The sequence below is a fragment of the Teleopsis dalmanni genome, chromosome 2, assembly GCF_002237135.1.
Source record: "Teleopsis dalmanni isolate 2A chromosome 2, ASM223713v2, whole genome shotgun sequence".
In the NCBI taxonomy this organism is placed as follows: domain Eukaryota; kingdom Metazoa; phylum Arthropoda; class Insecta; order Diptera; family Diopsidae; genus Teleopsis; species Teleopsis dalmanni.
The window spans coordinates 110,585,893-110,611,512 of NC_051847.1; the positions used below are offsets into that span (position 1 = coordinate 110,585,893).

Sequence of the window (25,620 nt, forward strand, 5' to 3'; positions counted from 1 at the left end):
TAAGCTACGAATGTGTGGCACGCATTCCAATAAAAGTGTAACATAATTTTATGTATGAATAGCCATATATTTTTCCTTATTATTTTTGTTATATTTATATAATTTTTTGGTTTAATTGTTTTAATTTATTTTGAAGATGGATGTACTGGTCAGATTGGGGATCTTCACCTCGTATCGAACGTGCTGGTATGGATGGGTCACATCGCATCCCCATTATTATCTACGATGTTAAATGGCCGAATGGAATTACATTAGATTTGGTACGTAAACGCATTTACTGGGTTGATGGTAAATTAAACGAGATATCATCTGCAAACTATGATGGTTCCAAACGCCGACAAGTATTGTATTCAACAGAATATCTGCGTCATCCGTTCTCTATTACCACATTCGAAGATAATATTTATTGGACTGATTGGGATAAACAAACTGTATTTAAAGCAAATAAATTCAATGGAGAAGGTGTAGAACCAGTGACAGCAATGGTAAGATTTCTACAACAATTTGCAGTCAGGTCAAAAATAATTGAAAAAATATATATATATAATACTGAGATTAAAAAAACATGGTAAAATTGTTTATAACTATGAAGAATATATGAAGATCGTTATGCTCAAATAATATTGCTTGTTTACAGTTTTTCCGACAGCACCAATTCAAAATGCTTCATACTACGTAAAGCGAAGAAATTTGTTAACGTTAGTTTAATGATTGAACGTTTTTAGTGCGAATCTTTGTTTCCTGCTTGTATTGTTCTTCTATTTATGCTAATAGTCGTCCACGGCGATTTTTGTCTTCAATTATTTTCTGCCTTCTTTGGACAGTGATGTCTACGTCACTTTCAAATCTTGTTTTAGGTTTTCAATAAGGAAAGTTTTCATTACGCAAATTAAATGTAACTTTGCTGAGAAAATTTTTTTTATTTTTTTAAATTCTTATATATTTATTTATTGCATCTTCTCTTGCAATGAGACTAACAATAAGTTTTAAAATATTATCAGTAAATACATAATATTACAATTTTTTATTTTAACTATACGTTGTATAATATACAATAAAATAAGTAAACCTTGTATCACGGACCTCACTTAAATCAATGGATTAAATTACATTAGTATGAATGTTAAGTGGTTTATTAAAAAAGCATATTAACTTTATCAGATTACTTAAAAGAAAGGTGCGGTTTTTAATTCAAGCTATTAAATATTAATTAATAGCTCGATGGTCAGCTCTTTTTAGGAGGGAAGTAATGGATAGAAGTGTGAGATTCCTTGCTAAGGGGTTAACATATTCTGTCAGTCTTTTATAATATTTTTTCTTACATTGTCAAATTTAGCTTTAACTAATGGAATTTGTACATCTCGGTAGATATTTTTATTTCTAATATACCATGGAGCACCAGTGATTGTTGTTAGTATTTTTAGACTGAGCTCTTTGGATAATTTCAATATTTGAAGCACCAGCATTACCAAATAGCTGGATCCATTAATTCAGTATTCGCTTTATGATGCTGTTATACAGGAGTACTTTATACATACTTTAGGCACTGGGAAGATCTGTTATTAATGAGGCTTGGAGCTTTCTGAATATTTTTGGCTATAATATGCTTGCGCCAAGTTAGTCATCTGTCTTGGTGATTACCTAAGTACGTTATATTATATGCTTGTGGTGTAGGAATGTTATTTATTAATTGTTGAAGATTCACTCCGAATTAAGGTAAAAATGACGTGTCTACATTTTACTTCGTTAATTTTAATTCGCCATTTTGACAACCATTTCTCCACCCAAAATAAGTGAGCTTGAAGTTGGTTTTAAGCTAGCACAGCGTTTTTGTTTCGGCAAAAATTACTGTATCATCGGCAAACGTTGTGATGACAACTAAATTGCTTATTGGGATTTCAGATGTGTAAAGTACATACAAGATAAGGCCAAGAACACTTCCTTGTGGAACGCCAGCATCTATTGGGAAATTATTAGAAGTATATAATTTACATTTGACTTTAAAGCTTTTATTATGCAGATTTGATTTTAAAAGTGTTTGGACATTTGCAGTTAATAAACAGCGAATCTTATATATGTTATGAGCCCGTTATGCCATACTTTGTCAAATGCTTGTTTAACATCAAGAAATACCGCGAAACAATAATTTCTGAGCTCCATTAGTTCCATATTTTTCCCTACCTGATTTATGAATCACAATAATCATGGATGTTTTCCACCCTGTTGGATAGAAGCCAAATTTAATAATGGTATTAAAACATCTTGTAATAAAATTTATGGCCATTTTTTATGGTAAGTTTTTTTATCATGATGGGTGAGATGTTATAATATCTCGGTGCTTTTTTGCAATCCAATTTATTTGTGAGTATTTGAACAAGGTCATTGGCCCTGATATTCATGTCAATAGATGGTGCATGTAGATGCTGAGTGCAAAAGTCATAATGTCCTGTTGCAAGATTTGATTGGAACACCTCTTTTAGGTAATCAGCAAAAACTTTCAATTTTTCTTCATCGCTTCGCGCCCAGTTTCCGAAAGAGTTATTTATTGGAGAATCGGATTCTATGGAGGAATTCATATGTTACCTCTACTAGCATTCCCTAGGGATGAGTGTTTTTTGCCATTTGGACATAGGTTTTGAATATAATTATATTGTCTGGTTTCCTTGCTTAATGCAGATCTAAGTCTCCTTTGGGCTTCCTTGAGTAACTTTTTCGCTGAAGGGAACCAAGATTTTTGCCATTTACAACTTAATCTACGTTTTTCTAAAACTAAGTTTTCTATGTCACTTTTTGTAAGTACTTTATTGGATGGGTGAATTTTATTGTCTTTAGGGTTGGAGTTTTCTGTTGCTGAAATCAGAATTAAGTTTAAAAGTGAGGTCCTCAGTATGAGACTTACACTTTATTTTGCAATTTGTATGTATGCTTTTCATATTTGAGACAGTTTATTTAAGGGCTTGTAAGGCTATAGCAACAGTCATATAACTAAGGACCATCAAATAAGCAAAATGTAAATGGAGAATGATCAGAAGACAAATCGCAGCTTGTGTTTGTTGAGATAATATATCTGCTTATGCCTTTGGTCACGGCGAAGTGTATTAGGTCTGGTATTTAATTGTTATTGGCAGGTCAATATGTTGGCTGCCCAGAAGAGATTACGGCAAGTGTATTTTATCTATTTAAAATAAAATTGCAAAACTGTTTACCATTTGGATTACAGATCCGTAAATCACAATACGTGTCCTTGGCGTTGTAGTCTCCTGCTGCAAGAAATCTGTAACCTAAAGTTAAGAAGTAATCCGTAAATTGGGTCTCAGTAATGTTGAAACGAGGGAGGCAGTGAATTGCCAACAAAGGTGAATATTTTCCTTCATGATTAAGGCATATTGATGTAGCTTGCATATAGTTATGAGCATATGTATCTAAAAAATTGCGTTTTAGACGTCTTCGTACCGAAACATCATATGCTTTCCCATCAGAGAAATTTGTTTTTTAGAATAAATGACTAGGATCAGAAAAGAAATTTTTGTTTGTTAGATGTGTTTCTGAGCGAAGCATTACATCCACACTTTCTCGTGACATGAACATTGTGAGTTCAAGTTTATGTTGGCTTAAGCCGTTTGCATTCCATGTACAAATTATTGGCATTTTAACTATCTCATCAAGAATAGTTTGCATGACTGACATCAACTGAGCTAAACTCTGGGTGAGAGTGGAGATCATTTTCAAACTATTACTTTGAACTGAAGTGGCTCAACAAAATTGCACATAAAAAATAATCAAATAACTTTTTGTTGTTTAGATAACGCGTACGCAACTATTAGAAAAATGCAGATATTGTTATGAAATTTTTTAGTCTGCGAGAATACTACCAACCTACACAAAACGTTACGAGCATCAAAAAGCCCGTTTACTTAAATCCCAATTTAATTCTTCTTTTTTGATCACAGTATTACAAAATAATGTCAATGGAAAAGTAATAGGTATAGTGATAATAAGTTATAATTGTTACTTGTTTTATATCATAACAAACTTTGAGTAATTATAAAGTAAAAAACCTATAAAGATCTGAACAATCATTTGATATTAAATCAGCTGTTATTAGTAACAGTAAAATAATAAATTTATATTGCATATGGATTAAATAAATAATATATTAACTTGTATATCTGTAACTTGTATAACACCTGTATGTCTGTCAGCATTTACTTAAAAAAAAATATTTGACAATAATATGATAAAACATGATAATTGTTTTACTTCAAAATAACAGCATTAACGTAAAAACTTAAGATATCCAAAAAATTCTATAATTCCCTAATTCCAAGCATACTTTGCCTTATAAATACTTATATTATTAATATCGCAATGAGCAATTTCGTAACACAATACAAGTTACCTTTAATTACTGTAATATCATAATCATGAAATATACTTTATTTAAAAAATTATATTTAGTAATATAAGTATAAATAATTTTTTAAATTCATTTACTTTAACGAATAGATTTCAAAAAAAAACTTTTTATTGTTCTTTACTGCAATAGTTAAATTATCCTATGGTAATACATATATATCATCCTTATCGACAACCTGACGGTATTAATCACTGTCAATCTGTTAACGGACACTGTTCACATTTATGTTTGCCAGCGCCACGTATTAACGAACGAAGTCCACGCATCTCTTGCGCCTGCCCAACAGGGCTTAAACTGATGGAAGATAGACTGATGTGTGTCGAAGACCGTAAGTATTAAAATCTATAAATTTAATTAATTAATTATAATATAAGCTTTTACGACATGAAAAATAATATTTTCGCAAATATGCTATAAAAATTTTTCATGAGGTCATTGATTTAATGTTAGCCATAATTCTCATTTTAGCAGCTCTAAAAAACAGCTTTTCGTAACATTTACTTATAACAAAAACCACTAAACGGTAATGTACTAAAAATTTGTCAGCATTAATATAATTGAGCAAGTGCATAAATAAGACAGTGTGAAGGTACTATAAAGTACCAAATATCGTAAACCGTTTCAAATTTTTGTTAAAAAACACTACACGAATAGTATACTAAATACAGTCCGAAACACATCAAACAAAAAGTTTGTGTTCATGAACTCTAAAATTCTAGGGTACTGTGTCTGACATGACGTCTGACATTTTTAATGTTCCGGTAAGTGTTCGTTTCCCGAAGGGAGTGAACGATTTTACCTATCCGCGTTCGCTCAACATAATTGTTTACCTTGATAATTTATAGTTTTAATGACCAAAAATTTATTATAAAAATTTATTGGAAAAAATAAATTCAACACACGTTTTGTCTGAATGCTACATTCAAAAGTGAAGTAGAAAAAGTAAGAACCTTATTAAGTACGTATACTACAGAATGGGAACAAAGTGGAAATTGAAACATTAAATAGTCGATATTACTTCGTCGTTCCAACACCTCCCCGCGAAGTAGAAAGACTATCTGCCATATCCAATGCTTTTACGCATTTAAAGTGCTTAACACTGTTTAATTCTTTCGTGAGGACATCTGCTGGCATGTCTTCAGTCGGCATGTACGTAAACTCAATTTTTCCGCTTTGGCAGCATTCTGTACCCTAAGCACTGAATGAGTTTTTGCGCACTTTGGCTGTCATGGAATAAATTCACATTTTTACATGATATGCCTAAGTCTTTCAAAATACCTTGTAGACATATTGCTTCTTTCGTTGCTTCTGCCATAGCCATGTATTCAGCCTCGGTACTAGAAAATGCCACTGTACGCTGTTTGCGCGCCTCTCAGCTTATTGCTGCGCCAACCAATACGAACGCGTATCCGCTATACGATCGCCTATCGATTAAATTCGCACCCCAATCTGCATCGGCTACACCATAAAGTGTTTTATTATTTTGTGTGTAGAGAAGTCAATTTTTTTTGGTACCATTTAAATACCGTCAAATTCGCTTTGCAGCTCTCCAGTGCTCCTCATTGTAGTTTGTATTAAACTGGCTCATGTAGTTTACAGCAAATGCTATGTCTGGTCTTGTTGTAACTGCTAGGTACAAAAGGTCTTCTATTAGCTTTTGATAGGCGTACCTTGCCATGACTTCTTCATCAATGTCATTTGGTTTTTCAGTTTTGAAGTTTGTCTATATGTGAGTTTTTGCTGGTTTACATTCAGCCATATTGAAACGTTCTAATAATTTTTGAATATAGTCTAGTTTTGTCAAAATAATTTGATGTGACCCCAAGTTTTGCTGGAAGTCAATTCCCACACAACGTTTTACTGGACCGATATCTTTCATCTCGAAAGATTCGCTTAATACATGTTTTGTGCTTTTCAGCCACATGCTGTTGTTTGATGCTAGTAATAGAGCAACTACATATATGATAATTATTAATAATTGTTTACCTTTTTGTTTGATAAAAAGACATGGATCTTGCATTGAAGCTTTTAAACCAAGTTGTTTCAATTTAGTTGTTAAACGATTGTACCACATTAGACCCGAATGTCGCAGTCCATATAACGCCTTTTTCAGCAAGTATACAGGGTTCTTCTTTTGCAATGCTTTAAACCATTTATCAGTTGTTTCTTCGACATTTTTACTATGCTTTGTTACACCCTGATAACCTGTTGGTTTACCTGATTTTATTTTATTTAAAACTTTATTTAGCATTTCTGGTACTTCCATGTATATTACTTCTTCAAGCTCTCCGTTAAAATAAGCAGTGACCACGTCCATTTGGTGAATCTCCAAGTCCATTTCAGCTGCCAATGCTGCAAGCAAGCGGATTGATGTATAGCGTGCCACTGGCGAGTAAGTATCATGGCAATCCTCCTCTTGTCGTTGAGCGTAGCCTTTAGTTACGAGGCGTGCTTTTTTCTCACCATTTTCTTTAGTTCGTAGTACCAAACGACTTCCGACTGTTTTATGTTCACTGGGTTTCTTTCTCCACGATTTCCCAAGTTTCGTTTGAGATTCATGCTAAATATTCATCTTCAATAGCCTTTGCCCATTCTATTTCATCGCGTCTGGTATTCGCTGTGGACCAATTTGGCGGAGTTTCATCTATGCTAATGCACGCCAATTCACTTATTTCAAAATTGTCGTCTTCGTACTCAGTGTCAGGATTGTTGTCTATAAACCCAACATCTCTAGGTAGTTGATAAATTTTTTTCGGCCTTCCTCGCAAACCCGCTTTTAACTTCTTTGGACGACCCGTACCACGTTTCGTTGTCGTTTCACACATTTCACTGTCACTTGTTTCAGCTTCACTCGATGGGGCAACGTTTGGTTTTGTTTCAATGTTAATAGTATGACTCTGCGATTTGAATATTTCTTCGTATTCGTTTTTAAATCCAGGTTCATCTATAAATCTCACATCTTGACTAATTATTATATCTTTTTTGTCTTTGGACCATAAGCGGTAAGCTTTAGATTCGGATGAATATCCGATAAATACACATTGTTCCGATCGAGATTCGAATTTACCCATTGATTTCTTCTTGTTTAACACATATGCTTTTGAACCAAACACCTTCATGTGAGTCACAGTTAGAGTTTTTCTAGTCCACGACTTATGAGGCACTTCTCCTGTAGATTTTGTAATACACCGATTTCGAATGTAACATGAGGTATTTATTGCTTCAGCCCAGAATGAAAGAGGAATACCAGCTTGCTTCATTAGTCACCTCGCCATCTCTACAAGTGTTCTATTCTTACGTTCGGCTACTCCGTTCTGCTGTGGAGTATACGGTGCTGTTAAGCGTCGCTTTATCGCTTTATTCAATATTCGAATCCGTTATCAGTTTTCAGCGTTTTTACTTTCTTACCAGTGAATGGCTCTGCCGCGTTTTTAAATTTTTTAAATGCTTTGAATACATCTGATTTTAGTTTAATAAAGTAAATTTCACATCAACGCGATTTATCGTCAATAAATATTACAAAATAGTTTTTACCGCCATTTGAGGTACACCGCATCGGACCGCATATGTCGCTATGCACGATTTCTAATAAATCTTCTGTACGAATACCGATACTTTTCGAATAAATTGTGCGTGTTAGTTTTTCACTTACACATATTTCACAATCTAGTAATTTATCTTTTGAATTTATTTTCAGTCCGTTACATCGCCGTTTTTTGCCATTTGCTTTAAATCACGTTCGTTCAGATGGCCCATTCTACAGTGCCATAGTCTTATTGCACTTTTATCTTCAGATATAAATGCACTGTAATAATAATTGTATGGTTTTTCATAAAATATAAATTACCATTTCATTCTGCAGTGAACAATACTTCTTCATTTTTATCAATAATACTTGCATCATTTTTACGAATATGTACTTCAAATCCTCTGTCTGTTATTTTTGATACCGACAACAAGTTTGTACGCAAATCCGATACATAGAGCACATTTCTTAATGTTATATTCCTTTTATAACCTTTTTCGTTTACTTTTACTTCTATGTCACCTGTGCCAGTAATATTCGTAGAATCGTTGTTGGCTAAATTCAACACTTGATTTAATTCTACCATATCAACAAAATTATTCTTGTCGGAGCTCATGTGGGAAGTGCACTGCCCAAACACCAGTTATCATTTCCATTTCCAAAAAAATGATTCTGTTGCTCTTAAAGAGGAATTTTTTACTTCGCTTTTATTAGCTCTTTGATTGCAGTCATTTTTCGAACGGCACTCTTTTGCATAGTGACCGCCACATTTGTGACAGCAAAAATTTCTTTTCGTTTCTGTGCGTTTTGTGTATCGATCATTGTTGTTTCTGTTTTTGTTACACATACTTGTCTTTGGTGTATTTTTTACATATAAAGTATCGCTGTCAGCTCTGTTTTTTGCTTTCCTTGATTCCCACTCTTCTAGTATTTTTACACGAAGCACTTCTGGCTTTGGTGAATCATCACGTGTTTCAAGTGCACAACGGAATGTTTCAAATTTGTCTGGTAAACTGTACAGTAATAAAATTGCTAGCAATTCGTCTCCGATTTCAACACCAATGCCTTCAGTTTTGCAACAGCATCAAAAAAATCATTAAGATGATTTCTTACTAAATCACCCTCTTTCATTCGTGAGAGCGCAACTCTTTTTAAACAATGTCGCTTTTCGAGCGGGGCCTTTCGACTCGTACGTCGCTTTCAGTTTCTGCCACATTTTCTGCGAAAATGTACACTCAGCAATGAGATTTAACTCTGGTGCACTGACTGCTAGCATGATATCGCCACATGCTTTTTCATCATTTGTCCTCCACAGAGCTGCAGATGCAGCCTCAGCTGGACACTGTTTACTTCCGTTTACGTAGGCCCATAGATCATGTTTAATTAAAACTGCACGCATATGTAGCTTCCAAGTGTTGTAATTTTCTACATTTAGAAGCTCGATACGCACGACTCCTGCCATTTCTGCAATTTTTTTACGCAATTTCTTTTCGAAATTCAAAAACTTATTTTACTCTTTATTTCACGCACGAACAATGAACTTTTACTTTAAGATTGAAATGCAAAGCGCAGTTGTGATGGGTCTGGGCCCATAACCTATTGAAAAAAATAAATTCAATACACGTTTGGCTGAATGCTACATTCAAAAGTGAAGTAGAAAAGATAAAAACTTTATTAAGTACTACGTATATTACAGAATGGGAACAAAGTGGAAATTGAAACATTAAATAGTCGATATTACTTCGTCGTTGCAACATAATTTTTTAAGGGTTGTACTCTGATGATGACTATAGATTATAGTCGAAATATCGGTCAAAATTAAATTTTTTAAAAATAAAAATTTGTTTTTAAAGTTAAATAATAAACTTTTGACCAATTAGCCCGTAAAAAAACAAAATTGTTTACTCTGTCAAAAACAGTACATTTTCTATCAATTATTAGTTTGTGAAAGACATATTTCGTTAAGAGTAGTTTGCATGACTAACATGAACTGAGCTAAACTCTAGGTGAATGTGGAAATCACTATTACTTTGAACTGAAGTGGCTGAACAAAATTGAACATTGAAAAAACCAATCAACTTTTTGTTGTTTAGATAACGCGTACGCAACTATTAGAAAAATGAAGATATTGTTATGAAATTTTTTAGTCTGCGAGAATACTACCAACCTACACAAAACGTTACGAGCATCAAAAAGCCCGTTTACTTAAATCCCAATTTAATTCTTCTTTTTTGATCACAGTATTACAAAATAATGTCAATGGAAAAGTAATAGGTATAGTGATAATAAGTTATAATTGTTACTTGTTTTATATCATAACAAACTTTGAGTAATTATAAAGTAAAAAACCTATAAAGATCTGAACAATCATTAGATATTAAATCAGCTGTTATTAGTAACAGTAAAATAATAAATTTATATTGCATATGGATTAAATAAATAATATATTAACTTAATAACACTTGCATACCTGTCAGCATTTATTTAAAAAAAATATTTGACAATAATATATAAAAACATAATAATTGTTTTACTTCAAAATATTTGTGAAAAGAAAACAACGCAATAATTAAAATTTTTACATGATGATATATCGGAAACAGTACATTATTTTAGTGTTTCGGACATGCCGCTTTCACTTTCTGTGTACTGTTTGAGGGTCTGTTCGCGAACATAAATTCCCAAAATTTTTTGATGTGTTTTGGACATGAGCAGTACACTATGATACTATACTGTTTATTTTCGTTCACTGGTTATAAATAGAACATGACAGGTTTTTCTTTTTTTTTTGGTTGTATTCTATTATATTACAGCTATTATAGATATCTAGTAATACTTTAAACAAATGAAATTTGAAAGTTTGAGTCATCTTAAATCATCATTTAAGATTTTTAATACATTTCATACAATTTTAATACATTTCGTACAATTTCCATATATAAATAATTTTTTTTTGTGAAGTAAAAAATTCAACTTAATTTAATACTTAATACTTAAGTAGATTGGAAGTGTACTTTTTAGACGTTTTTTTTACCCTAGTTTCTAGGCAGAAAGTCTTCTTATTTTCCAGTTTGTGTGCTGCAGCAATTAAAATAACTGGTTAGCACAGCACTGCTTTTTTGAATTGTTTCATGAATAGTAGGGATTTTCAGGTCTTTGTGAATATCGTCGTTTCTGATGTACCATCTAGCATCTACTATTGTTCATAGGATTTTTGATTGCAGCCTTTGGTTAGTATTTATATTCGTCTTACAGGTGGTTCCCTATATTTTAATTCCATATTTCCAAATCGGAACATTTTTGTAAATTAGTAGTTTGTTATCAATTGACAAACTGGAATTTTTACCAAGAAACCAATATTGGTCTGCAAATCTTCGATGAGCTTCCTTTTCTTCTGAATTATGTGCTCCTTCCAAGTCAGCTTTTGGTCTAATAGCATGCTTTCTTGCAAGTATTTCTTCTTCTTTCTTGGTATATCAATGTTTAGTTTCTGTTTCAGTCTCTGTTCTTCAAATTTCCCAAGGTGTCAGACTAATATATAACTTCGTTTAGATGATTTTGAAAAGGATTGCAGTTGCTTTTGTGATGTCATGGTTTGATGATAAAAGTCCAGTGTCGTCAGCAAACGCTACAACTAGTATTTCTTTACTTTTAGGCTTAGGAATGTCTGCAGTGTATTGTAGATACAGAATCAGGCCTAAAGCACTTCCTTGAGGGACACCGGCTTCTACTTTTATCATGTTGGATGTGTCGCTTTGATATTGCACAAAGGAGCATCTATTTTAAAGGTAGCTTTTCATTAGTAAATAAAAATCGGTCGGCAATATTCCTGTTAGTTTGTAAAGCAATCCTTCGTACTAGATGCTGTCAAATGCTTTAGTTACATCTAAAAACACATCCACAGTGATCTTCTTAGAGTCTATATTCATTGCATTTTACTAGCCACCCGATGAATTTGCTGAATAGTAGAATGCTTTTTACGAAATCTAAATTGGTGATTTGACAATAGATTGTTTTCTTGTATTATTGGTTCCAGTCGTGAGAAAAGAGTATTTTCGAATAGTTTAGATAAGATGGGTAATAAGCTGATCGGTCTGTAAGAGTTGATAACTGAAGCATTTTTGTTTGGTTTAGGTATTTTCTAATGTTTCTAATGTAAATGATACTTATTACAGGCAATTCTAAAACGAATTTACCAGTTATGTTATCATAGCCTGGTGATTTTTTTGGGTTGATGTTAACGGCGATGATGTCATCATAACCTGGTGATTTTTTTGGGTTGATGTTAACGGCGATGATGTTTTTTATTTCAGCAGTTGTTGTCTTTTTAATTTTAACGTTCTTCTGGGTCAGGTTCTTGGGTAGTATATGGTTTGAATCATTGTTAGGGTTTGTAAATGTGCTTTTAAAATACTCAGCGAGAACAGTTGCTTTTTCTTGGTTTGTGCGCCCACAAGTCTTATCTTCTTCTTCTAACGGTGTGCAATATAGTATGGCACGATTACTACTCTTTGTCGCTTTCCATAAGGAATAATTTGTAACCTTTGTAGCACTCAATCTTGTGATAAAATTAAATACATTTTTTTGTCTTTAGACCTCTAGTAATTCTTTCTTCTCTTTTGTTAATTTGTTTAACTTTGTTTAAAACGATTTTTATTGTCATCGCGGAAAAATTGTATGATGAAACAATTTCTAATATAATTGCATATCTAAGTGAATCGAAAAATTGAGATTATTTGGAATTAGTAAATGAACAGGATAACAATAAATAAAGTATTAAGCATCCGTCCAAAAAAAAAAGATATTTTTCGAACAATATTTTTCAAAATAAAGTAAGAGTAGTTAAATAAATATACTGCTAAGACCTTAGCCATCATATATTTCTTCGCCGAGTAGAAGTAAATATAGTCTCTGAATCAACTCTACTGCTATTTAAATTGTTTTTATCTATGCATTGCTATAAACACATACTGTGATATAAATAAATAATTATAAAATAAATAATTGATATTCCACACACTGTGAAATATAAGGTCATAATAGTAACATAATAGTAAAAATAGTAAAACTCAAGTAAAACACAAGTAAAGTACAAACTGAGAGCGTAAAACAAATAAAGTGCCAAATTTCGCTCTTTACACAGATTTTGTGTAAAGTCTGCACACAGGGGTATTTGACCAATTTAGGCGGCCAAAATTATTTTTGTATGATTTTTAACTCAAAATGTTATGTAAAGCTACTTCATGACTTTTAAAGTTGCTAAAACAAAAAAATTAAACAAAATAATTAATAATGTCTGAAAAAATTACACTGTGCTTGATAAAATGTTGCATATGTATGGCAAGCAGCTTCTCTCAATTCAGAATTCGAGTAGGATATTAAAACAAATAAATATTATTTATTATATTATTATAAATATAATTATAAATATTATTATAATAATAAAAATATTTCAGTTTTTTAATGTGACGTTTTGGCTAAACATATTCGTTTACCTAACAACAATAAAATTATGATTGAAAGCATGCATTTTTATGCTCTTATCTTAGAACAATAAGTGTAATTTTAAAAAGATTTAAAATATTTAAAAACTTAATATTTCGCTATCTGAGCTAAGTTTATCCTTCTCACTTAAGCACATTATAGTGTCTTCCAGTTCATTAGTTGGAAGAAGCATTTCTAACGCTTCCTTTGTGAAAGGCTGTGATGGTTTTTTTGGCTTTGCTCTCAATCCAGACAGGAGAGGATCTGAAGTTAATAACAGTCTATTTAATATATCTGTATTGCAGGACTCCCGAGAAAATTTTCGTGCGTAGTTCTCACGATACAGTCTGAAATGCTTATTACGTGCTTTTGCCGCTTTTTCTGGCAGTTGTCCCATAGGCAGCAGTGCATTTTTAATGACAATCTCTCCATGAATAAGAATCTTATGCATAGTAGGCGTCATAGGATACCATGGATACAACATTACGTACAGCTTCGCTGTATCGAAAGCATATTGATTAAATTTTTCAGTATCAATGTGATATCCACTCGATATAACTTTCAAAATTACTTTTAAACGAAAAATTAGGTTTGGATCTATACTCGTGATTTCTGTTGATAGTCTTATTCTCGCATGCAGAATTGATAAACCAAACGTTAGAGAGTTTTCGTTTATTGGTAGAGCTGTAGTCAAATCATTAAAATCCTTTGAAGTTTTGTTACATATATAGCATTTCATAGTAGAACTAGTATGTATGAGAGCATTGCATACTTTAGCATCTACCATGGTAAGCAGTAAATTATGTTTGTGATCCATCACAATCCCACTTACAAACGTGTGTTAAGTTTTTTAAATCATTCTGTTCTAATGATTTAATCACTTCTTGAAGATATTCCAATATTCTTGTTGCTGTATGATTCAAAAGGTCTTGTAAATTGATTTCGGTACAAGTAGCAGTGATTTTGTATGCTGAACCTAATAGTAAGACAAAGTAATAAAAAGTTTTACCCTGTTATACTTTAATCCAAAAGGCCAAAAAGGCAAAATTAACCTTCTCATCAATATTAGAGCTTTTGCAGCTTTGCATTATGCTTAATATATATGCTCTACTTATTGCTGTGACCCCTGAAGTACCTAAATACAAAGTGATAAAATTTAATTATGGAAAGATTACACGGAAACAAAAAGTATACATAGATCATAAACGCTGCTCATGAGTACACTGATTACTGCTGGTGCGCTTGACTATGGTTTCAAATACTCACAAAAATTAGTAAATATTAACTTTATCTTCAATGTTTCAATGTTACAGACCTTTATATTTCAGACATAACAATATTTATTCTCCAACATTATCTAAATATTATGTTTACTCGTTTTGTATACGAAGCAATGCAAAATATTGCTTCAAAAATTCGCAGCCAAAGTTTTTTTCTTAAATAAAGAAACTTCCACCTTTATAATGCAGTTAATATCATAGTGGAATATTGCGGAATTTTATAACTTTTTAACTATAATGCATTCGCTTAGATCGAAATAATTCATTCAAATAGCAACTTTTAGATTAACGCCGCAATAGCACTAAAACAGAATATCTACAATAAATTTTATAAGTAGATCTCTAATTACCTGCTTTAAACAGTGTCATAATTTATATCTTTCAAAAATGTTGTCAGTATTAATATTATTTTTTATTAGCTACTAGCGTAAGTTGCAACTCAAGCAAAAATTTACATTTTAAAATGCTCCACTTCAAATCAGTTGTTCATGCGAATGACACTACAAAGAAAACTAAAAAAACCATAATCTTTTAGCGTATTCTATTTAATAAGTTCCCATTTAAAAATTTTTATTAAAAATTAATTTCAAAAATTGGTTTTTTGGCCGCTTAAATTGAGCAAATACTACCCCTATGTGGTAGAACATTAACTCCGCGCAAAAAACAACACAAAAATTGAAATTAAAACCAAAACAGCTGATTCACACATGAATACAAATTTTACTTGAAAAAAAATGTATGAGTAAAGTCTGTGTAGCATTTTCAAATTTCGACAGGGATGTTACGCTGTCTCAAATGCTCTCGAAAATTTGAAAATTGAAACTAATAAAAAATACATATTATATTTAAAAAATGTAATTTTTACTCAAACAAAACGGTCAGTAGAAATAAAATCTTATAATTTACTAGATTAATACTTTAAAAATTTCCAATACTTTCTGCGTAAATTGCTCTTTTCAGTAAAAAAAAATATGACATTATTTTCATATTCAATTTTACTTGACTTTCACTGAAAAAATTAAATTTAGTAAGATTTTGCAAGACGTTCTTAAATTTGACGAGTTTTTTCTTAAAATAGGCCATCAATAGGTTCGCAATAACAATTTGCTTACCAACATAAACACATTTTCTGGATTATATAAACTTTGTTAGTATAATATTAAAAGAAATTTGTACATTTCTATTAAAGCAAGTAAGAAAAGAACATGCATTTAATAGTTGTTGGTATGGTTGCTTTGCAAAGCAAAGCAAAATTTTAATAATTTTTTGTTAAAACTGTTTTATAATCTCGTTTTTTAATTGTACGTAGATCAGCGACTTGCGACATCTTATATTTATTATTTTTAATTTAAATAAAATTGTATGACAACGGACCTTAAATGATGTTAAGCTGTTTTTTGCGACTGAAAAATGAAATAAGAAGGTTATGACAATTTTTTTAGTTTCAGATTAAAAAGTGCGAAATTATATTATTTCTTTCATGTTTTAAATTTTATTATCATGCATTACTAAATTCATACTTGCCAACTCAAAAAATTATTTTTGTAAGACATTACGAAATCGGAGACGTCAACTACAGATAACAAACAAAAATATGAGTCTAAACATAGCGATCATCATAAGCATCACAAACATGTACAGGGTATGATATATTTTTGCTATAAATTCTTTTAATTTCTTATACAATGTACGGTGTTTGGTGTTGGTTCCTTATCCTATATCCTGTAAATAACTAGAGTATGCAAAAAAAGACTCAAACTTTTAATATTGTGCAAGAAACTACTACTTTTTTTTTTTTTGTTCTCAAATACTAAATTTTACATAGTTTAATAATTAGTTTTGATTAGTTTTGGGTTTTTCTTTTAGATATACATTTCCTTTAACCTTGTTCTTTGTTACCTTTAATTACTTCCTTTTCCTTTAATTTACATTTTACATTTTTAACTGATCCTATTCTAAATAAATCTCTGTTATTACATTTCATATTTTTAACTGATCCTATTGTTTTAAATAAATCCCTGTTATTACATTTCATATTTTAATGTTTAAAAGAACCTTGGTAACGAAATATTTTAAGGCCTTGAAAAACCCTTGTTAGAAAATAATTTAATTTACTAAAATATTAAATAAAATACTAAAATATTTAATACCCAAATAACTGAATATGTTATTTAGGTAATTGGCGCGTAGACACATATTCAAATTTAAACATTCTGCAAGGGGCCAGAATCTCCTGCCGAGAAAACTATATTAATTTTTTCAGATTTCTTTTTACAACCAAATTGCTTATACAATAATATTACTAGAACCATAGCTAATGCTAATGAAATACCTAGTGCTGTATGCGCACCTATATGATGCCATTCAAGTTCTCTGAGTTGCAGCTTATCTTCTTTAAGAATGCCCAGTTTCCTTTCTAATTCCTTAATTTGCATCGTTTGATTGATTAGATAATGGTCCGATGGGTGCATAAATTCACCAGTAGAGTTATCTGTTTCCTTTAACAAACACGTTCTGAAGCCATCCTGTAGATTAGTATTTATTCTTGCTGATGCCGTAAGCGTTGTTCTGCCAATGCTTCCTGTACAACCTTTGTTGAGTGATAGTATTCTTTTCCTACCCAATGGTAGTATTTCCTGCATCTCATTTAAACAATAGATATGGACTGATGCATTCTCTTTGTAGCTGTACAACCAACTAGATTTTGATTTTAATTCAATCCAGACTTCTGATTCCATATTTTCTTTGAAGATACATCTGTAGGTGTTTTTCGGATTTCCTCCTCCAATTTGGAGGGTTTTATCAGATTTGTATTTATCTTCCCATGGTTGATATCAATTAGCAATGTAATGATTAGAGTTTGAATTTTTTCAGCTTCTTTTAAAAAGTTTTCTAAATTCTTGATCATCATCAAGAAATTAATTGTTTCTCGATAAACCATATAGTGTTCTTTAAGTGTCTCTCTGATGTTATTTACTTCGATGTACATTTTTGCAAAGTGATCATTGACTTCATTGGTTGTTTTCTTTAAAATATTAACAGTAAATTCCACTACTATAGTTTGCTGCTTAATCAGATGGTTTTGATCTGTTGATTTGACAGAACATTCCTCATATTATTTTCAATAACTTCTCTATCATTTTCATCTAACACTCCAAACAAAACATGAAACAAAGAACTAATGAATCCAAAACGAGCTCTCTTTTTACGACTACTGCTTCGATGATTGAATAATTTATCGTTTTCCTTTAGTTCGGAAATTCTGTTTCCCATGTTGGTCACCGTAGTTTTGCATTGATCTTCGAATGATTTCAGCTTAAGACATATTTCCTTGTAGCGATGTTATTAGAAATTCTTTGTGGTCTACTGCTTTAAAATACGGTTGCATATTATAGTAAACTACTAAGTTCCATGGTGTTGATACTCGATGAACTATTCCAATTTTGTCCATGTATAGGAAGGTATTTTAGCTAAGTTAATTTACTGATCCTCTCCGAATTACTTCAGCGTTGCCTGTAGATAACCATAATAGCGCAAAGAAATACTTTAAAATGTTGTAACCCTTTCTTAATTTTGCTGGCTTCTTTTTATGTTCAGCTGTTGATATGTGTGACACATGCTTATATCCTGATTCCACTTCGAATATGTTTTCTTCAATTCTTAGTGGACAAGTCTTGACTATTGGTCTTTTTATGCAGCCATCTTTGGTTTTTATCGAGATGTATTTCCTCTATTTTTCCCATTGGCCATTTTGCTGGATGAATCAATTCGTTTTTAACTATAACTACTTGTCTCTTCTTATAATTTTCCCATATTTTCTGCTATTTATTTCGTTGTTGCAGTGTCACCAAGTATTTCTCTTTCCATTTTTTCCAAAAATCCATTCTTAATTTTTGTAAAAACTTTAACCGGTCCAAATTACCAATTGTACAGTCTGGAATTCAATATCAATATTGTAATTTTTCTGGATGTATTCCTCTCAACGCAACATCTGCTGGATTATCAGTAGTATATATCTCCAGTTAATGTTACGCAACAATTTTTGAATATCAGGAACTCTTGACTTTATGAATTTCTCTTTGTTTTTATTATTTTTTATCCATGCCAGACAGATTCTTGAATCACTCCATGCATATATTTGGACCTTATTATCTATGATTAGCTTTGTTTTTTCAATTAGTTTTGCTAGAAGATGTGCTGCACAGAGTTTCAATTTTGGTATATTTTTCCTGTTTTTAATAGGGTTAACCTTTGTTTTGGCTGCAACGATAGTAGTTATTCCATTAACGACTGCATACAAAACAGCTGCATATGCCTTATCTGAAGCATCTGCAAATCCATGTAGAATCATTTTTTTTTGCTTCATTTGTTGATAAATTTTGCTTCATTTGTTGACTTAATCCAACGTGGTCTCTTTATTTTCTCAATCATTGATAGTTGTTCTATGTACTTATACCAAATTTTAGCTGCGTCATCTTCTAATTGATCATCCCATTTTTTATTATTTAGCCATAATTGTTGAATTAATAATTTTGCCACAATTATTATTGGTGCTAGCCATCCTATCGGAGCAAATATTTTTGCAATAGTTGACAAAACTATTCGTTTTGTTGCTATATTTTTTATATCTACATTAATCTTAAATGAAAAGCAGTCTGTTGCAGGATCCCACTGCAGCCCTAAAGTTTTAGTTACTTCATTCTCGGTGATATTTACAATATTATTAGTGATCTTTGCGTTAAATTGCAATGCTACCTTTTTATTGTTGGTAAGCCATTTTTTAAGGTGAAACCCATATTTTTGTAGGTGATCTTGTAAATTCTCTCAATTGAATCGCCTCCTGTCAGTAAATCGTCTATGCAGAAATCATTTTTAATTAATTCCTGTATCCTGTAATTCGGCTTTGAATCACGTGCCATTTCTTGCAATGCTCTTACCACTAAAAATTGTGCTGATGCTATACCATAAGTTACAGTTGTCAATTTACGTTCTTTAATTGGATGCGATGGTTGTTCCCTCCAAAGAACATGTTGGTACTCCTGGTCTTCTTTAGAAATTTTTGTCTGCCTATACATTTTTTCCACGTCTGCAGCTAGAACAAATTGCCATTTTCTCCATTTAGCAATTATTTCAAAAATGTCTCTCTGTAAGCGGGGACCAACCATCATTATGCCGTTTAGTCGTGTTACTTGAATTTCTAATAACAGCTTGATGAGGCATGTAATATTTTCCTTTATTAAACGAATTTGCTGGTTTCATATAGCCTAAGTTTGGAGTACTCTTCTTTTAGAGATGGATTTTGAACAAATTTTCTTTCCATACTTAACCCATTAAGTACCAGGCAAGTTCAAACTTGGAATTTTATGGTGAAATTTTCAGAAAAGTCTTATTTTAAGTTAAAAATATTCCCTGCATAAATAAATTTTTTTTTTGAAAAGTAGTTTTCCGGGAAAGTGCCTGTGGTCAACTACACGCTGGGACCAATAGCACATTTTTCTCTCTTCGATAGTACAAACACTTTTATATGTGTTTTATTCGCAAATATGGTATTTAGTTACATTTATGGTGAAGTAAGTATCATTTTAAGTTGTATAAAATACGTGTAAGTATTAAATTTTATGTGTTATGCTTTTTAAGTATTTACTAATCAAAAAATATATTTGAATTATTACATATGTATTGTATTATGTAAAAATAAGTTTACTTGCGTCTTTGTCTACATTCAATGTAATATTGTTTATTTTCATAGGAAATTTTAAAGCAATTTTCTACATGACCATTTAAATAACACTTTTCACAGGTAAAAACTGTGGCTTTTGGTCTACAAACAATGCAGCGGTGGCGATTTTGAGTTTTTATGGAATTCAGCGGTGGCGATTTTTAATTTCCCGGGAGATAAGAGGTAGTTTCTGTAATGAACATTGAGTTCTCTGATGCAAGATTTCTGGCGATGAAATTCTTAAAGTCTTAATGAGGTATCGGTTTTGTGTTGGTAGAAGCAGCGACAAAGCAAATTTAGTTTTCAAGCGTTTACTACAGCGCTATCTAAACACTGTACCCATAATGGTCACCACCCCTTTTTGCTTCTATTCCCGATACTCCATTGTCATGCAAATCGACGCCGCCCATGAGTCGGTAGTAGCTGTTGATAACTTGAAGCTGCGAGGCCAACCTTTTTATTCTCTCTGCTATAGTGTAACACATTTACTATGGGTTCAACGGAATCATACAGTATGTTGTAATGGATACTCACAATGGCTCAATAATTCCTTTACAACAAATGCACCGATTCCCAATTGTTTGTTGTATTTGTCAGTTGCACTGCAGTATGGCAGAAATTGGAAGATATACCCACTATCCACAGAAAGGGTTCATAGCTTATAACCGAAACGTATTGGTTTTACAAATTCCAATCTGAATAGTTGCGACTCAGGCATTTCTACAACACCACCATAATCTTGTGCATTTGATTCGTATACAACTTCCGTAGTCAATCATTTCATTATCCGATTCACCAGCAACATTATCAGGTGGCAAACATTATTATTCAATAGGTAGCGGAGTGTCACTTGGCACTTGGTAGCGGAGTACCAATTGTCAATAATATGTAATAGTTCCTGATTTCTTAAATATCTTGGGCACAACATTATAATTTTATTTACAGTAAAAAATTGACGACAGAACCTTTAGAATGAATAAATGTAAGCCCTATATTTAACAATCAAATTCAGACTAACTCAACCAGCAATTAAATATTAAAATAGACTTATTACTATAATGCATAGTAAAAAACACAAGTTTAAGTTAATTAGAAGAGTATCATATTTATTAGAGAGATTAGTCTCATTTTATTTCATTATCTATCGACAAACATTTATATGGCATTGTTTCATCATTATATTGTTATGGGGCCCAGCCTTTTTTGCCGGCGTCTGGTGGCAAGAAACTGTTACTAAGGCGTCGGCAAATATTACGAAAATTATGTTTGGACTTTTGTGAACCAATATTATAACAAATATACTAGTTTTTATTTTTTTTATTTTAATTTTCATTTGATTAAAAAAAGCATTTTTTGGACACTTTTTTTTCTGACCAGATAAACTCATGAACAGATGAAAACTGTTCGAAATATGTATTTATATATTATTAAGATATCAAAGTAACAAAAATAAAAAACATTGAATTAATTACTTTTATATATTTTTAAATAATTTTCAAAGTTAGCCGTGTGGTGTACCACACGGAGGTACGAAATGGGTTAATAATCTTGCCATTGCTAATTTCCTGGAGTTGCCTAGTTGTTTATCATCTTTGAAAGGAATTGCTACAGTAAATTTTCCATCTTCAGTTCGTTTAGTATTTGCTTTGAAGTGCTCTTCACATCGTTAATTTTCTTTGCTGATGTCTTCTGCTTCTTCTTCGATTTCTCAAAACCGATCTAGATCTGCTATATCTACTGTAGCACTTGCTGTACGCTCTATATTACCTGAAACTATCCATACAAAGAAGTCACTTGCAAGATCATTCCATTAATTTTTCGAATTTTTGTTTGTGAAATTTCAGGTATCAAATCTGATCCAATTATAATGTCGATTGTGCCTTCAATGTTAAAACAAAGATTTGCTAAAGTATACTTATTCAATTTCATCGATGATATTTCGAATGATTTACTTGGAAGAGATTTATGTAGTTTTGACATTACAATGGCTTCTACCGCGTCGAGATTTCCAAATTTACTTTAAATTTTGATAACTCTACATGTTTGGATGAAAATCCTGTGATTTTCGTTGTTGTTTTAATCTTCGGTAATCTTAAAGTTTGTACTACTTCTGATACTAATGTTGTTTGGAATCCGCTATCTACTAGAGCTTTTAATAATATTTTCTCTCCATTTACTGTACTTACGTTAACCATAGCTGTAGCAAGAACAGTATCTTTTTTTGTGTTGGTGGTCATATTTTTTGAAATTCTTCCAATTTTTTTATTTTCTTTTTGTTGATTTAATAGTGTATGATGATTTCCTTTACACTCGTGACATGACACTATTTTGTCACATTTAGTTGCAGAGTCATGTTTAAAACATTTTTGGCATATATTTAGTTTTATCAAAATTTTCTTTTTTTCCTCTGGCGTTTGTTTTTTGAACATATAACATTCTATCATGAAATGTCCTGGTTTATTGCAATATTTACAAAATTGATTCATTTGATTCTCCCGGGCTTTATACAGTGGTTGTCTTGTAACTTCTTCTAATGAAAATGAGGATTGCAGTTCATACAAAAACTTCCTGACATCATTTAATTGTAGAACTTCCCTGTTTCTTTTAATGGTGTGTTCGTATTGCTGCTTTACTTCTCCTTTAAATTTTCATAACACAATATATGCTAAGATAACATCAGCTTCATCATATATAGCTGCTTGTTGCTTTATGATGAAACTGCACTCGTTAATTGTAGATATAAATCTGTTGATGGAGTTTTCTTCCATCTAGTGCCGGTAAATCCATCAGCTCATTAAGTGCGGTTGAAAATACATTTCTTTTATTTTCATATTTCTCTTTTAAAAACTCCCATTCTGCTTCGTAGTTTTCGTCACTATCCAACAGTAGGTGATGTGCCATTGACCTTGCTTCTCCATACAGCAATGATCTTAAGTGCCTTAGTTTAATTGAGGTTGACACTTTTTTTTTACTGCGTAAATAAATTAAATTCTGCTGCAAAGGATATCCATTCTTTTTGGGCTCCTCCAAATTTCTTAATTCGCAATACTTCAGGAATTGAAATCTTCGACGCTTCCTCCATATTTTTTCCCATGCTATGTATTCTTTCGTCCAAATTTAACCTAAGTGACATGTAGTCATCTTGAATTCTTATATATTTTTCATCCTGGACGATCTCCAAATTATTTACATTCATATCAATGGCTAATGTTTGTTGAATTCTTTCCCATAAGGAACTCACCTTCCATTGATGTTTTATTAAATTATTTTTTAAATTATCGTCATACTTAAGTCTTCCCTCAATATTGACTATATATTTTCCTATTTCACAAAACAATATATCGTATGTTTTTATTGACTCTCTTGTATATAGTGTTGCCTTTGTTTCTTCCTCATATTTACTTTCTGATGCTGAACCTGATACTGCCCCTGATGCTGCTCCTGATGCTGCTCTTCATGGTGGACCTAATACTGCTCTTGATGTTCCTTTTTTTATATAATTGTTATACTTCTTCTCAGCGTCGGTGTACAAGTTCTTGTTGAAATATTCATAATCTACTGCGCCTATCTTATTCAAAATCACTTTGTGATTTAAAACAAGAGTTTTCCAACATTTTTCTACCTTCACCAAATTATTTCCTATTTGGATCTCGCATATGAGTGCCTGGTATTGTTTCATCTGGACAGATAGATGACCTTCGTTTTTTTCTGATATTTTTTCTGATTATTGTTTTTAAATTTACCAAAACTTTCTTAGTTTTGTGGGTTTTGTTTTTAACTTCCTTTATTTTCCCTTTTATATTTCTACGAGAATGATTCCCCAAACGCTTATTAACCCTTGTTAATTTTGCGTTTTTTCGGATTAAGTGGACTTTTCTTCTAGGTTGTTAGTTCTGTGCCTCGTATGGACTACTAATGTGCAAGAAACTACGACTTTATTTATACAACTGAAAAACACGTCTACTCCGTTTTACAATAAATATAAAATTCCGGAGTTGGATAGAGACTTACGTAACAGTCGGACATGTTTTGCAGTCGCTTTTATTTAAGTGAAAAAAAAGTAAAAAGTATCAAACTTACAGCGTCGGAAACTAAAAGGAAAAAACGAGTAAACGGAAATGAAGGTTGGAACAATAAGTTGCGGTACGATTTCAAATGCATAAAGTAATTAAATCAAATAATAGTTTTCACAACTTAAAGCATCCAATTTGCGGGTGTTTTTGCTTTTTTTTTTTAAATAAAATAAATGAGGCGCTCTTTTGTGGATCATACATTAGTAGCCAAATAAGAGCGATTTTTTTTTTTAATAACGTAATAAAAATCTGATAGAGACAGTCCTATAATTAATTGTATAAATAAGTCAAAAATAGCTAAGCAAACTGTTGACAGAGACAACTAATATACATTTAATTGTAAAAATTATGATAGATATAGTTTATGTAATGCATGTAAAATAACATAGAATAAACAAAATAAATTTAAGGTAGTTGGTACACAAACCATATATTTCGAACTAATGGATAATCGTAAATCTATTTGGCAAAACAGAAACATAGCATAGTTTTAAGGTAATTTACAAATTAGTTAAAAAATAATGAGGTTTTCGAACAGAAGTGAAACAACAACAAAAATTTATTTTTTTAGATTATTTTAATTAATTGAATTTTTGGCTGACCATACAGTTGTTTCGAGTATTGCCAAATACCCTTCATCAGTGGTCTTGGAAATAATTCTTGTATTTAATTATTCGTAAATAATTATTTTTGAGACTGCAAGTAGCAGGAATCGAACTCGGGTCCTGCCAAATGTGAAGCTCAGAATCAGCGTACCTTAACCAACTGATCCAAAGCCGTACTTGACTTTTTTGTTCGCATATTTTTGCTGGAGTTTTGTTATTAACAATTTTACTTGCTGTATTTATATATTAGAACGAAATCATAAACCAGCTGTAGAATAATTGAATTAATTAATTAATTATATTTTTTTTTATTTTTAATTGTTAAATTTCAAAACTATTCTATTCGTAGAGGCATTATTTGTTGCATGATTTGTTCTTTCTTATGTATAGAACCTAATCTAGGAACGTAATGCTGAGAAAGTCATGCTAATGTTACTCCACTAGTCGCACGGGCGAGAACCAATATTTATTGGCGAGAACCATATTTTTGTGAATAAGTTGTAATTTAACGTCAAA

General features: G+C 31.6%; 2 protein-coding genes across 2 annotated transcripts in view; one reads left to right on the forward strand and one right to left on the reverse strand.

The window, feature by feature from the left end:
- LOC119675443 (very low-density lipoprotein receptor) overlaps window positions 1–16,381 on the forward strand; it is a 134,769-nt gene extending 118,388 nt beyond the window's left edge. Inside the window, exons 10-12 of the mRNA XM_038086643.1 lie at window positions 137–485; window positions 4,547–4,745; window positions 16,257–16,381. Coding sequence (XP_037942571.1) covers window positions 137–485; window positions 4,547–4,745; window positions 16,257–16,381 — 673 coding nt within the window. The remainder of the gene's footprint in view (window positions 1–136; window positions 486–4,546; window positions 4,746–16,256) is intronic.
- A 3,077-nt stretch (window positions 16,382–19,458) lies between these two features.
- LOC119675444 lies at window positions 19,459–19,872 on the reverse strand. Its single transcript, XM_038086644.1, has one exon. The coding sequence runs from the start codon at window positions 19,870–19,872 to the stop codon at window positions 19,459–19,461; it is 414 nt and encodes a 137-aa protein (XP_037942572.1).
- Between the last annotated feature and the right edge of the window lie 5,748 nt (window positions 19,873–25,620).